This window comes from Schistocerca americana, chromosome 2 (assembly GCF_021461395.2).
Source record: "Schistocerca americana isolate TAMUIC-IGC-003095 chromosome 2, iqSchAmer2.1, whole genome shotgun sequence".
In the NCBI taxonomy this organism is placed as follows: domain Eukaryota; kingdom Metazoa; phylum Arthropoda; class Insecta; order Orthoptera; family Acrididae; genus Schistocerca; species Schistocerca americana.
In genome coordinates this window covers 767,019,062-767,032,697 of record NC_060120.1, presented here as the reverse complement: position 1 = coordinate 767,032,697, position 13,636 = coordinate 767,019,062, and the positions used below count along the sequence as shown (strand labels likewise).

The window sequence follows — 13,636 nt, the reverse complement described above, 5'->3', positions numbered from 1 at the left end:
GAAAGTACTTCTTTCTATAAGCCGTCTGCCAAAACGTTAAGTGTGAATCACGCAGTAATCACCTAGATGAAGACCTACCTACACCCGATCTCATTTCACGCCCCATATTTTTTAAGGACAATAAAAGAGCCTGTTAATGTGCCTCTGTACAGAATAGACGCTGCAGATATGTTGTGATACAGATTAGTGATTTGTAAAAATGCTTGCAGCTCTTTCGTGTGCCGATGTTGCATAGTCAAAATATTCTCGCTGATGAGTGTATTTCGCTGTTATGAAGCTGTGGGTTCATATTCCTTGTGTTCGATGTGAGGAAATCTGTGGTACTGTTGGCAGCTGGTGCTGAACTCGATGCACAAGTACCAGCCGCGCATCCACCTGGTGAAGCGCAGCGAAGCCAACGCCTCGGCGCCCATCACCGACCTCGAGAGGGAGGAGTTCAAGACCTTCATCTTCCCAGAGTCCGTCTTCACCGCTGTCACTGCCTACCAGAACCAGCTGGTAAGTGGCCCTGAGAGCAGACAGTTGCACTTTTGACAACACTCTGCTCTGTAGCGGCAGTTGAGATTTACATTCAATAATAACTGTTTTCGTATTCGTTGCTGTAACGTCGTGACTGAGCCTCACAGGAAACTTTACAAGACCACGAAATGGCCTACAGAAAACTATTAGGAGCAGGTATGGTCGTGTTATGTGGAAACGCAGTGAACATCTGAATCGAAGGTTTTTGGAGTTCTTTAAGACTGAACTGAGATAAAAAAAAGTATAATTAAGAGAACAACATCGTGCTGTGACGCCTTTCATCAGCACCTCTGCTGTTCCCGGTACCGCCGCAGCTGCTACGGAACCCGATGCCTCCCAGCTGTGATACTCGCTTTGACACGAACTCCGTCGCGCCAGGACGGCGTGCTGACACACGCTACTACAGCCGTCGCTCCTTTTGACACCAGAAACTTCCGGAGTTGCATGTTCCAATGGTTCTAAAATTTGCCTAGGGATTCCAAGGGCGGACGAGATAGCTTCAGGTGACAACAGTATAACTACGTTGTTCGGGATGGGTTTTTCAGCAGGCAAAAGTGGAGGCAACCTGCTACTGCAATACCTTGTCCTACGTGATTACGGCGAGAACGTTTTTTAAGCATATGTAGGAAAAATTAAACAATCTTACAGGAAATTCTGAAAGTCAGTTTGTCTCCAAGTTTGCTGATTCTAGTGAAGAGAAAATGTAGCACAGCTAATACTAATGAAATGTTTTCAAATAACAGCTTGATGTACTAGTTTCGTGCTTTCCCTTTGCATTCGAGATTTCTGTTTAGTGAAGATAGTTTCTTTAGTAACAATAGTCCAGACAAAACACGGCATACCTGAAAGTGAATAAAATATATCACAATGTAATAAGAATTATGGTTTCAAAAAGATCTGAAAGTCTTTTTCTAATTTAGTAATGATTTAATATGAAGAGTTTCTTTCAAAGGAATTAGTCGAACGATAACGTTCTTCGACGGTATACTGCACTACACTCTCAGAACACCTTTCTGCTGATGTATGTTACATGGACATATATTTCGGTTTGCAACAAGAAAGAAAACACGGCATTGACTAAGAGTTTCCTGCAAAAAACACATGATAATTCAATTCGTTTGCCCATGAAAGAGTGCTCTTTGAAAAAATTTAACTCCCATATTGTCGATTTTGAGACACTTGCATTCCATCCTCAGACACCTGCAAGTAAAAGGAACTGTTTCAGTGTCTAGAAAGGAACATACAAGAACAACATACACAAACAGAAACATTTATGTATCCTATTATGAGGTCAACACATAAAACAAAAATTCAGTCTAAATTTATCCTAGAAAATACATACCTGAAAACAGTTAAATCGTCTGTGTTAACTCACTTTGTGGAACCACCCTCATTCATAAGTGGATAATGTCCACAAGGTACCGTGACAATTTCCAGTGTATATGAAGAAAAAAAATCGACTAGGTTACTTCCTTAATTTTTCTGTTAACCAGTTTCAAATCTTTTCTAGATCATTTTCAGTTCCATTAATTACGAATTATTGCGAAGTGCAGGTAGTCAGCAGGCAAAGAATCACTTGAAACGAATTATCCGATTAAAATAAAAAAAAGTGGCCTGGACGCTGTTTTTCTTTCTATACTTTCTCATTCGCTTATGATTTCCACATTACATTTAATAAGTGTATTGTTCACGTACATTTATGAGAGAATAAATATCCCAGAGACAGTAAACGGAGAACTTCATATATATTCTATATTTTAGTTTTTTATTGGGGTTTTCTCCACACGTATTGTATTACACTGTTGAAAGGGTATGTAGAAGGTAAGTGAGTCTTTGGTTTGACTATATTAAAAGTTTACTTAATTTATATCTGATTTATTTTCCTTCTATTCTTGGATTATTAGGACTATGGTTTCGTCTAACTAAGTTGTTTCGTATTACGAACATGTGTTTTCTATCCAAAATGTACGCTGTGCTTTTGTTGTAAGTTGACCGCGCAGTACGATGTGAAATGGTTTTAGATATGTAGTTTCTCTTGCCTGTTCATTCGAAGGCACTGAAATACAGTGTTACAGAAGGTACCTGAGAAAGAGTTTTAAGGCATCCAGAACTCGATTAAATAGGAAGAAATAAATTTTCAAGACACACAACTATAGGGGCTAGCAAACTGAATACACAAAGTTACGCCCTTTCTAGCTTGCTATGGAAACCGCAACAACTTACCATGATAGTTTTTCATTTGTATTTATCCACTTACGATTTGTAGAAGAAGGTGCTACATGTATCCGCTCCTCCAGCCACTCGATTGTTTCCAGCAGCGTTAATACTGCCAGTATCTTATCTACTACCTGCTACACTTAACACACGTTCTTGCGAACCTCAAGGGACTAGCCTACCTGGAGGAAACGGTCCTGCGGCAAAATACCTTAGCCGCAGACTGGGTGGTTGTTTTCAGAATGAATTCTCTCTTTGCAAGCAGTGTCCACCGATTTGAAACCTCTGCGATGCCTGGTCGTGAGTAATGCTTGGATGACTCAGTAGAGCACTTGTCCGCAAAAGAGAAATGCCTCAGATTTGAATCTCGATCTAGCACACTTTTTTAATCCCCAAGTAAGTTTCAGTATGTTATTAGATTTGTCGTGGCGTTTTAGATACCTTAAGAGTAAGTCTGTGATACACTACTCCTCTATATGAAGTCTACTATTAGAGTTGGTTGGGAATGCTCATGATGCTTTCGCACTAACTGAACAAACCACGGAACTCTTCGTTGAACCTCCCCTAAGTCTGTAGTTCCTGTATTAATTGCTACCTGGTAAGAGCTACAGACCGACGAACAGTACTCGAGAGTCGAGTAGGTGAATTTATTGTCGTCAGCCAGTTCGAGGGCGAGCTGAAAAGCAGTGCCTCCGAATTTTTTATTCCGTTCTCAGTATCGGTTGAGGTTTCATATGTCATGCGTATTACTCGGTCGACCTTCCCGCTTCGCTCGAGGCCCATGAACTGTAGCGCGTAACGTGTCATTGTGTAGCCTAAGTATGCTGGTGAGAGAGAAATAGCGTGCAATAATAGAGCTTTATAACCTCAGAAAACTGACTGCAATCGAAACAGAGGAGATTAGACATATTTCAACAACTTACTTTACGTTCCCTACGTGAGACTGATGAGTTCCTTAACAAGACTGTGACGGGTGAAGAAAGCATCAATGGCGTATCTACACAAAGGATCACTGACAACAAAGAAGTTGAAGATCGCGCCACCAGCAGGCAAAGTCATGCTCACTGTGTTCTGGGATGGGCAATATGTGGTGCATTTGTAATTCATGTTTAAAGGAACCACTATAAACTCTGGAAGGTACTGTGAAATTCTCAGGAAACTTAAACAACGACTTCGAAGAGTTCGGCCACACACATTCAGCATGACAAGCGCTGCGACACGTCCAACAATCCAATGCATTGGGTTCATTGTCATCGATCATCCTCCATACAGTCCCGACTTGGCCCCATCCGATTTTCACCTGTTCCCACAACTTAAAGGACACCTTCGGTGAGTTCAGTTTAGTAGTGATGAAATGGTGCAAACAGAGGTGAGGTTCTGGCTCTCTCATCGAAGTCAAACATTCTATAGTGACGCTATCAACAACCTGGTCTCGGGCTGTGAAGAATGTATTCGTCGCCAGTGTGTCTGCATTGAGAAACAGATGTAGACATTAAGAATAAAGACATAGAAACTTAATAAAATTACTTTTATCTAATAAGCTTTAAGAGTTTTCACATAAAAAGTTCGGAGGCAATACTTTTCAGTACGCTCTCGTATAATGGAGAGCGGGGAACGGGCAGAGGACGGCTTAGGAATCTGGTACTCATACAAGACCGCCTCCGTAGGATTTATCTGAGGTGGCGAGGTGTGAAATAAGGTCCACTCACTGAGAGTTGTTTGAATATAAAAGCAGAGGCATCAGAAGAGTTCCAAAAGTCCCCCAAGCTGTGGCTAAGACATGTCTCCGCAATATCCTTTCTGTCAGGAGTGCTAGTTCTGCAAGGTTCGCAGGAGAGCTTCTGTAAAGTTTGGAAGGTAGGAGACTAGGTACTGGCAGAAGTAAAGCTGTGAGGACGGGGCGTGAGTCGTGCCTGGGTAGCTCAGTTGATAGAGCACTTGCCCGCGAAAGGCAAAGGTCCCGAGTTCGAGTCTCGGTCCGGCACACAGTTTTAATCTGCCAGGAAGTTTCATCATAAGAGTTAATCTACAGCCAATAACGGTTGGAGGGATTGGCGACCTGTTGATCATACGTCCTACAATCATAGATTATTTCTCATACTGCTTTGTAGGTACGAATGGACCCTTCGAAACAGGCCTAAGGCCTAACCCTGTGTGATGTTCGTGTTTTACATTTAACACAAGTAGTGAGTACAATGTATTTGTACAGAGGACTCGTTATGTACAGTTGCTGATTTTTATTTCTTGGTTGATAGTTCTTGCTAACATACACGGTCTCTGACGACTGAAACGGATCTTTTTGGAAACGCAAGTTTTAGTAACCAGGGTTTTAGAACGTGCGACAGTGTGTGTAACACCAAGCAAGGAGGGAAAAATCTGATTCGGTAACGCCTCCTGTGTTGACGATGTACTTGCCGTATCCGCCTGGCCGCGGCCGTTTCACACGGTGGTGATTGCGAGGTCCACAGAACAAATTTACCGCGTCGGTGGCGGGCGTACCTGGAACGCTTATGGGCGGGGTACCGGCTGCGCGGTATCAGCCGCACACACCGGCACATAGTGGCGGCCGGCCGTATAAGCCGCTATCTTTACGCTCCATCTGCGATGATAGTCGTGACGAGAAGACAATTGTCCTGCGCCCGCGCGCCGCCTATCTCGCGGCCGCTACCGGCCTTATCTTAATACGATTTAATGCCCGCATTAAGCGCCCGCAGCCGATTCCGCCGGCGCCTCCTCCCCCGCTCCACTCTGTTCCGCCTCCCTCCACCCCCTCCGTCCTGCTTTTGCCGCCCCCGTCCGGCTTTTTTCCCGTTTCCACCTTTCCGTCTTCTTCCCCACGCCGCCAGTTAGCGGCATGTGCGGCCTCGCCTCGTCCGCTCGGATGCGTCTCGGGAGGTTTACACGTGCGAGAGTTGCTCTCCGCAGCGACTGTCGGACCCTAACTACCTCTCTCCCCGCGCTGCCAACTGTGTCCGCTTGAATAAACAGGTTTATGGCAGCGGCATGCCCGGCGCGTTAAAGCCAGCAGCGCGTGTAACGTTTAGCACACTGAGCGCCCGCCCTTATCGGGCCGCTATCGCGCGCCGCCGCTGTTTTCAACTCGCGCATTCGGGATGCTTCATTATCCCGCATTGCTGTGGCGGCTGCTGCTGCCCGCCCGTCCGCAGTCGGCAGGCAAACCGCGTGCGCGCACTCAAAAATTACACGCTGCCTCCTCCATCGCCGCCGCTTCGACTGAGTGCAAACAAAACGTGGCTTCTTCCCTTTTTATATTACCGGCGGGCACTGCTAGTGTGGAAAAGCAGAGGGAAGAAGAATACGTTTCGCTGCCTCGAGATCGTGCCAATGAGACAACGGTACAAAGAGAGTTTGCGCGCTGTTCTTGGGGAGAATTTCACTCAAACCTTTTCGTTCCCAAGAGTTTTCTCTCAATCTTGGACATTCATCACGTCCCTCTGCAGATGCTCTCCATCCGCAGGAAATATGAAGGGTGTAATTGGATTTTAACTAGCACCTCGGAAAAATAATGTTGCGTACGTTAATTATCCTTATTTAATTTATAAGTAAATGTCTGCGGGCCGGGTACACATTGAAATCACCGCAGAGCCGCAGCACGCCGCTGAAGGAGGAAGAACAAAATCACACAACTCACTGATAACGCGGTATATCATGTGATGCTTCGTTTTCAGTAATAGATGACTTCTTTAGTCGGCTGTACAGTTGCAACATTCCTGCTAACGCCGAAAATGAATTACGTCAGGTGGATGTAGAAAAGCGCCCGAATAACCGCGCGTATTAACGCGACCGCTTTCGGAAAACAGGCGTACCAGTTTCGAATCGAAACCGCCACGTAAATTAATGGCGAGGGGTCGGTGTGCCGGCCAGCTTTGACGTTTTTAGGTGGTTTCCCACATCAGAATAGGCCAATACCGTGTTAGGCCTCAGATACACGCTACGTAAACATTTAGAACACATTCTCACAGTTGCACACAGAATTTATGCTATACGCAGGCAGATTGTATACACTGCTTCTGTCCTGGGAGGTGAGAGGAGACTGATAGCCATAGCTGTTGGGTCTCCTTAAACACTGAAGCAACATCAGCTCCGGAAACGTATGTTCACGTGAGATAGTACTGACCGTACTACTTATTTCAGGAAATGGGTTGAAGAAAGGCAAACCTCCTTCCCTAGATTTAGACAGAACTTTTAGAATGATGACTCGCCTACAATTTTCGAAAATTCGAAGGTATCAGGGATAAAGAGCCGGGAGCGAAATGTTTTCTATAGCTTGTACAAAAACCGGACTGCCGAGCGAGGTAGCGTAGTGGTTAGCACATTGGACTCGCAATCGGAAGGACGACGGTTCAGATTCGCGTCCGGTCATCCGGGTTTAGATATCCGGTGATTCCCTGAAATCACGGACGATTTCCTTTCTCATTCTTGCTACACCCGAGCTTGTGCTCCGTTCCTAATGGCACCTTTGTAGGTGGGACGTTAACCACGCAATCTTTCTTTCGTGCAGATGTCAGACACCAGTTTCAAAAATCGAAGTACTTTGAAGAGGAGAAGTGTTTGAAAATGGACTGACAAAGGGTTGAAGCCTACCAAAATGTTGCTTAGTCTGTGCACTGGCCAGCAGTAAAGGAAGCCAAGGAGAAATTTGGAAAGGGAATTTAAGTTCAGGGAGAAGAAATAAAAATTTTGAAGTTTACTGGTGGCATTGTAATTTTGTCACAGACATAAAAGGATTTGGAAGCGCAGTTGAACGGAATGGTTGGGCCTTGAAAAATATATAGCAAGATGAACAACAACAAAAGAGAAAATAGGGTAATGGGACACAGTCGATGTAAATCAAGACGTGCTGAGTAAATAAGATTAGGAAATGTGGCACTGAAAGCAGCTGACGAGTTTTGCTATTCGAGCAGTAAAATAACTGATGGTGACTGAAGTAGAGAGGATATTAAATGATGAATTTATAAACAAAGAGAGAAACTTATTAACATCTAATATAAATTTGAACGATAGGAATGTTTTTTGAAACGATTTGTCTTGTTCTAGCCTAGTGAGGAAGAGACAGTAAACATTTCTTTAAAGTCAGTACCGCTATTAGACTATTGTTTATTTGCAGTGTTACATTTACACTTACACTATCATGATTTCGGCTTCAAAGTTCCATTATCAAGTGTTTTAAGTGTTATACAGTGCCTAAGATGTATACAGTGCCTAAGATGTATAACACTTAAAACACTTGATAATGGTACTTTGAAGCCGAAATCATGATTGTGTAAGTGTAAATGCAACACTGCAAATAAACAACAGTCTAATGGCGGTACTGACCTTAAAGAAATATATTACGACTGTGGCCCCGCATTATGAAAAAATTATTGACGGTAAACAGGCCATGCAAGAAGAAAACAGAAGTATTTGAAATGTGGTGCTACAAAAGGATGTATGATGGTGATTAGATGGGTAGATCAAATAACTAATGTGGAGGCACAGAGTCGAAACTAAGTAAAAGAAGGGACCGTTGATAGTATGCATCCTGATACATCAAGGAATAGTCAATCTGGTACTGGACGGAAGTATGTGGGGGTAAAATTTGAAGAACGAGACATGAAAGCGGTAAGGAGGTTCTACTTGAAGTAATTGTAATAGTTACTTAGAGATTAGGAGTCTTGCACAGGACAGACTGTCGTTCAGAACTACATGACACAGGTCTTAAAACTGAATATTGAAGCAACTCTCCTTCATCATTGCATTATATTGTTTTGGTTCCTAGTTGATAGTTAATACTTCATGACTACGTCTCCTAGCTGTCTCCTTTTGGGACAAATTCGTAATTACAAGGAGGCTTCACAGCTTCTTCTCTACCTGCCAAATTTGCGACCTATGTGTTTCATCGTCGTAACAATGAAAAAGTCAAATGCTGAGCTTTGTTTCAGGCAGGTGGTGTTAAACGACTCTGGGAAAGCATTTTTCTGACCAACACTTACCATTGACTCTCGTTAAAGTTGTTATTACCAGACTACATAAATTCCTACAGTGACGGCATGATAATTATGAATTTTACGAATTACGCTGCTTGGAACCATTAATGATTATTTACTAAATTATCTCATGTGCCATGTTTCGGTTACTGCCATCTCCGGCGCCAAATGTAAAACTTCCGAAAAAGGATTTACTCTATAATGACACAGTATATTTTGCAAGTTGCAAGTTAGATTGCGATGATGAAAGTAACCAAAACATGATAGCTTAAATACGGTTAGAAAAAATATATATTCAGTGATCGAGGCACCATCATTAATTAAGTTCGTGAATCATATTAAAGAATTTTGCTTACGTTGGTAACAAAGTTTAGTCTTCTACCTGCAGACAGCTGGTAAACCAAGTCAAACGGTACCCCAGAGTTCGCTTCTTTGACATGAGCATCAGATAATTTTCCTGTGTAAGTGGAGTAACCTATCATAGGTTGACTGCGTTCCTTGCATTCGTTTAACGGAGAGAAACATCAATACCACTTACTTCGTGAGTGCCGTACGCATTCCACATATTAACATACCTATTGCTTTACTTCATTCTTGCCGGCCGCTGGTGGCCGAGCGGTTCTGGCGCTACAATCTTGAACTGCGCGACCGCTACGGTCGCAGGTTAGAATCCTGCCTCGGGCATGGATGTGTGTGTTGTCCTTAGGTTAGTTAGGTTTAAGTAGTTCTAAGTTCTAGGGGACTTATGACCTCAGCAGTTGAGTCCCATAGTGCTCAGAGCCATTTGAACCATTTACTTCATTCTTAAAATTAGACTGGCCCATGATTAGTGGCACTGATTCTCACCAGTAAACTGATTACAATAAATTTATGCATTGGATGTTGTCGCAGAGAGCGTAGGACTTTTGAACTTGTAGCTTTTATAGTGATAGAATAGGTGGTGACGTCAGATGTAAACTTTTACACGGCGAAAGATAAATACTTTTCGTTCCCTCTTTAATTCTACATTCAAATAGCTGTATCTATTGCTTTCCACTTTAATTGCAATTATAGCCGTTACATAATGATTTCTGAAACATTTTAGTCTGCAGTAATTTGAGTTATATTAAATTCTTGCATTCTCAAAATACAGCAGAAGACTATTAGTTCGAGTTACTGTCTGGTGTGGCCAGCTTGCATTCCGATTATACTGTCAGAGTCATCTGTTCTTCAATCCGCAGACGAAAAGCGAACATCATAATTGTCACTAAGATCCGTATGGAAATTTAAATTACTTCGTGTCAGAGTAGGTAAGAGTTGCTACACATTTCTCTCTTGTACGCGGCACGTTGGGGAGTCGCGAAACCGCGTCGCGCGGGTTGCCTACAACGGTCTCGACAGGCTGTGGCTGCCTGTGGGTCACGCCGCTGCCTGCCGTCCGATGTCATTTCTGTCGATTAAATCAAAAGTAAAAATAAATCTTTGTAAAGCTGCAACACACTGTTTATAGATAACGGCGTCTAGCTCACTGTGACAATTGTAGGACTTGTACAGGGAGTGTCATGAGTAAATGTAAATATTTTCTGAGGGGCGTTCAATAAGTAACGAAACACTTTCTTTTCCCTTTTTTTCTAAAATCAGGTTGGTTCTATTCGGTATTCCGTTACACCATATTATTTCCCACTCTTTTGGCTACAAAATCCTGTTTTTAAACATAATTTCTTTTCAATGTGATGGCGCTATACCACCTTATTGGGAGGGCCTGTATACCCGCATGATTTCACTCTGCTGGTCGACGTCAAAGCCAACGTCTTGCTGTTTAAATAACCTCCCCATCATCAACTTACTGCTCTTCGCTGAGTGCATCCCTCGTAGGGCTACACAGATGGAAGTCTGGAGGTGTGCGATCCGGGCTCCAGGGTGGATGAGAAGAACAGTCCGATGAAGTTTTGTGAGCTTCGGTCGGGTGCGCAGACTTTTGTGAGGCGTTGCGTTGTCATGGAGAAGGAGAACTTCGACATAAAAGTTTTCTGGGTATGGTACCGCGTCATAATGAAAAAAATTACTGCTGCTGGAGAAAAACGAACGTTTCGGCCACGGTTGCAGCGGCCTTCTTCTGGATCTAATGGTGCGTTCTAGCTATGCAGTGTCCTTTATATTTGGTTGTTACTGTTCACTGCGCATGCCATTACGTCATAATTTTAACAAGGTAGTTAGTTTCATTGGTCACTTAAGGAAGTAGTAGAGGAAACTTTATTTTAATAGGATTTTGCGGTGGAGGGAGAACGTGACCTCTGTCGTCTATTGGCTCTTGTGTTATGTACCATGATTGGTGGTCACCGTCGAATGAGAAGTTGGCTGCTGTTTACCAATTGCTGGACGTCGGCCGCGCTGCAGCAGTTACTCGCCGGTAGTGCTCGTGCCTCGTGTTGACAGTGCGATCTGTTGGGCTCTGATTGCTGGCAGCCAAGATGGGGCAAGCCTGAGTCCATCCTCCCTGTTCATGTTATTAGGGTATTTAAATATTTCGATGGCCTCTCTGATTTTGCGTTTCGTCATAATTGGCTGCTTGGCCAACACATAGGCTTTGCTGAATTTTATTTCTTTTCTGCAGTCTTGCTGATGTTCTGCCACTGCGGATTTGTTGTGTTGTCCTAGACGAATGTAGCGACTTTTCAGGTATTCAAACACCGACTAAAAATGGAAAAAAATAGAAAATGACCTGAAAGTTATTGTTATTCAAGCCGACGTGCTACATTCAGTGCGTTGCAACACATCTGTTCCTGTTCTATGCGACTGTTAAATCTGTTGATAGCGAAAAATAAATGAAATATATAAAATTTCGCTTTTACTTACTTTTTTTTTTTTTTTTTTTTTTTTTTTTTTTTTACAAAGATGAGCAGATTCTAAATGTATAGCACTAATGTAAGTATCCAATACTGCTGTATGTCCACGATGCAGTACTACTTTAAAACGTTCACTAATGACTTCCATGTAAATAATCACAACTTCATTATTGATATCTACACTTTTGGTGTTCAATCATTCGGTCTCTGTAACAGCAGCCTGCAGTTGAGTTCTTTAATAGAAATTCGTAACTTCAAAGATTATTACAATTACAAAACATAAAAATGTAGCCGGCCGAAGTGGCCGAGCGGTTCTAGGCGCTGCAGTCTGGAACCGCGCGACCGCTACGGTCGCAGGTTCGAATCCTGCCTCGGGCATGGATGTGTGTGATGTCCTTAGGTTAGTTAGGTTTAAGTAGTTCTAAGTTCTAGGGGACTGATGACCTCAGAAGTTAAGTCCCATAGTGCTCAGAGCCATAAAAATGTTGATGTCATTCTTTACGAACAAAATATATCCTCCTTTCAGGAACAAGTGAGAAAGGAAGATTAGAGTTTAATAGTCCGTTGACGACGGGATAATTAGAGACGGAACATAAGCTCGAATTAGGAAAGGATGACGAAGGAAATCGGCCGTGCCCTTCCAAAAGGTACCATCCCAGCATTTGCCTTAAGCGATTGAGGGAAATCAAGGAGAACCTAAATCAAGCTGGCTGAACGGGGATCTGTTCTGTCGTCCTGCAGATTGCCAGTCCAATGCGCTAACCACTGAGTCACAGTGTGCCACCTCGCTCGGTTCCTCCGTGTTTCGTTAACCTGTCCTACGAACTTCGTGTAGAAGCGAGTGTGATGGGTCTCCTACTACTGCATTTACTGTAACAGTATTTCTTTTGCTCTTCATAGGTATGTACGGTGATTCATGTGCTAGCTTCAGTACTCATTTTATCCATTACCAAATCATTTTGTGGAGAAATTGAACCAAAGACTGTGTAGAACACTTCGAAGGTGCAAAAAATCCACTAAAGAGCTGCCTGTATTACGCTTGCCTGTCATTTGCTAGAATACTATTGTGCGGTATGGGAACCGTAGCAGATAGGCTTGACGGAGGACATCGAAAAAGAATGGCAGCTCGTTTTGTACGATCGCCAAATAGCGGAGAGAGTGTGACGGATATGGTACACAGGATCGGGTGGCAATCTTTGAAAAAAGCGTGTTTCGTTGCGCGAGATCTTTTAACGAAATTTCAATCACCAAGTTTCTCCTCCGAGTACGAAAATACTTTGCTACCGCCAACCCACACAGAGAGAAATGATCGTAGTAATAAAATAAGAGAAATTATAGTTCTCATGGAAGCACTTAAATGTTCGTTTCTCCTGCGAGCTGTTTGGGCGTTAAACGGCAGAGAAACAGTCTAAAGGTATGAGGTATATTAAAAAAGTAAGGTCCGATCGGTCGCCAAATGGAAACCACAGTGAAAATGATTTATTTGCATCTATTTGCTACACCTTCCAGCTACTTCTCTATATACGCGTCGCTCCGACGTAGACATTGGTTGTAGCGTTGTACCAACTTTCTAAGATCCTCGTCATGAAAGGCAGCTGCCTGTGCTTTTCAACATTTCTCATAGCTGGTCTGCAATTCGTTGTCAGCGCGTAAATACCAAAATGTTGTCTTTGTAGCCAGCACTTCATGTAAGCAGAGATGAACATTGAGGGAGCCAAGTACGGGCTGTATGGTGGGTGTTTAAACAGTTCCCATCGAAAAAGCTGCAGAGGGGATCGTAATCGCTCCTGTAGAGTACTGCCGAAAATTGTCATGAAGAAGGAAATGTACGACAGGTACATTATGTAAAGTTGTGTGAAATCAAGCGAAACCATGCAGCGGGGACCCATACTTGGCGAGAGGCACTATTGTTTTACGCCTCTTGACGTGCCCATTTTTTTTTCAGGACTGAAAAGAGCGCCGTGACGGAATCGACAGGCATACTAGAGATACTGCCCAACACATCTGTGCAAAGCTTCATCGGATTTTCAATGTCGGTTCCATTCCGTGACCTGTCGGAGCTTACTTTCTGAATAGCCCTCTTAGTTCAAC

At 43.2% G+C, this 13,636-nt stretch overlaps 1 protein-coding gene across 1 annotated transcript in view; it reads left to right on the top strand.

The window, feature by feature from the left end:
* The window catches only part of LOC124594411 (T-box transcription factor TBX20-like), a 187,422-nt gene that overhangs the window by 111,257 nt on the left and 62,529 nt on the right, over window positions 1–13,636 (top strand). Inside the window, exon 3 of the mRNA XM_047132780.1 lies at window positions 334–498. Within this exon, the coding sequence (XP_046988736.1) occupies window positions 334–498 (165 nt within the window). The remainder of the gene's footprint in view (window positions 1–333; window positions 499–13,636) is intronic.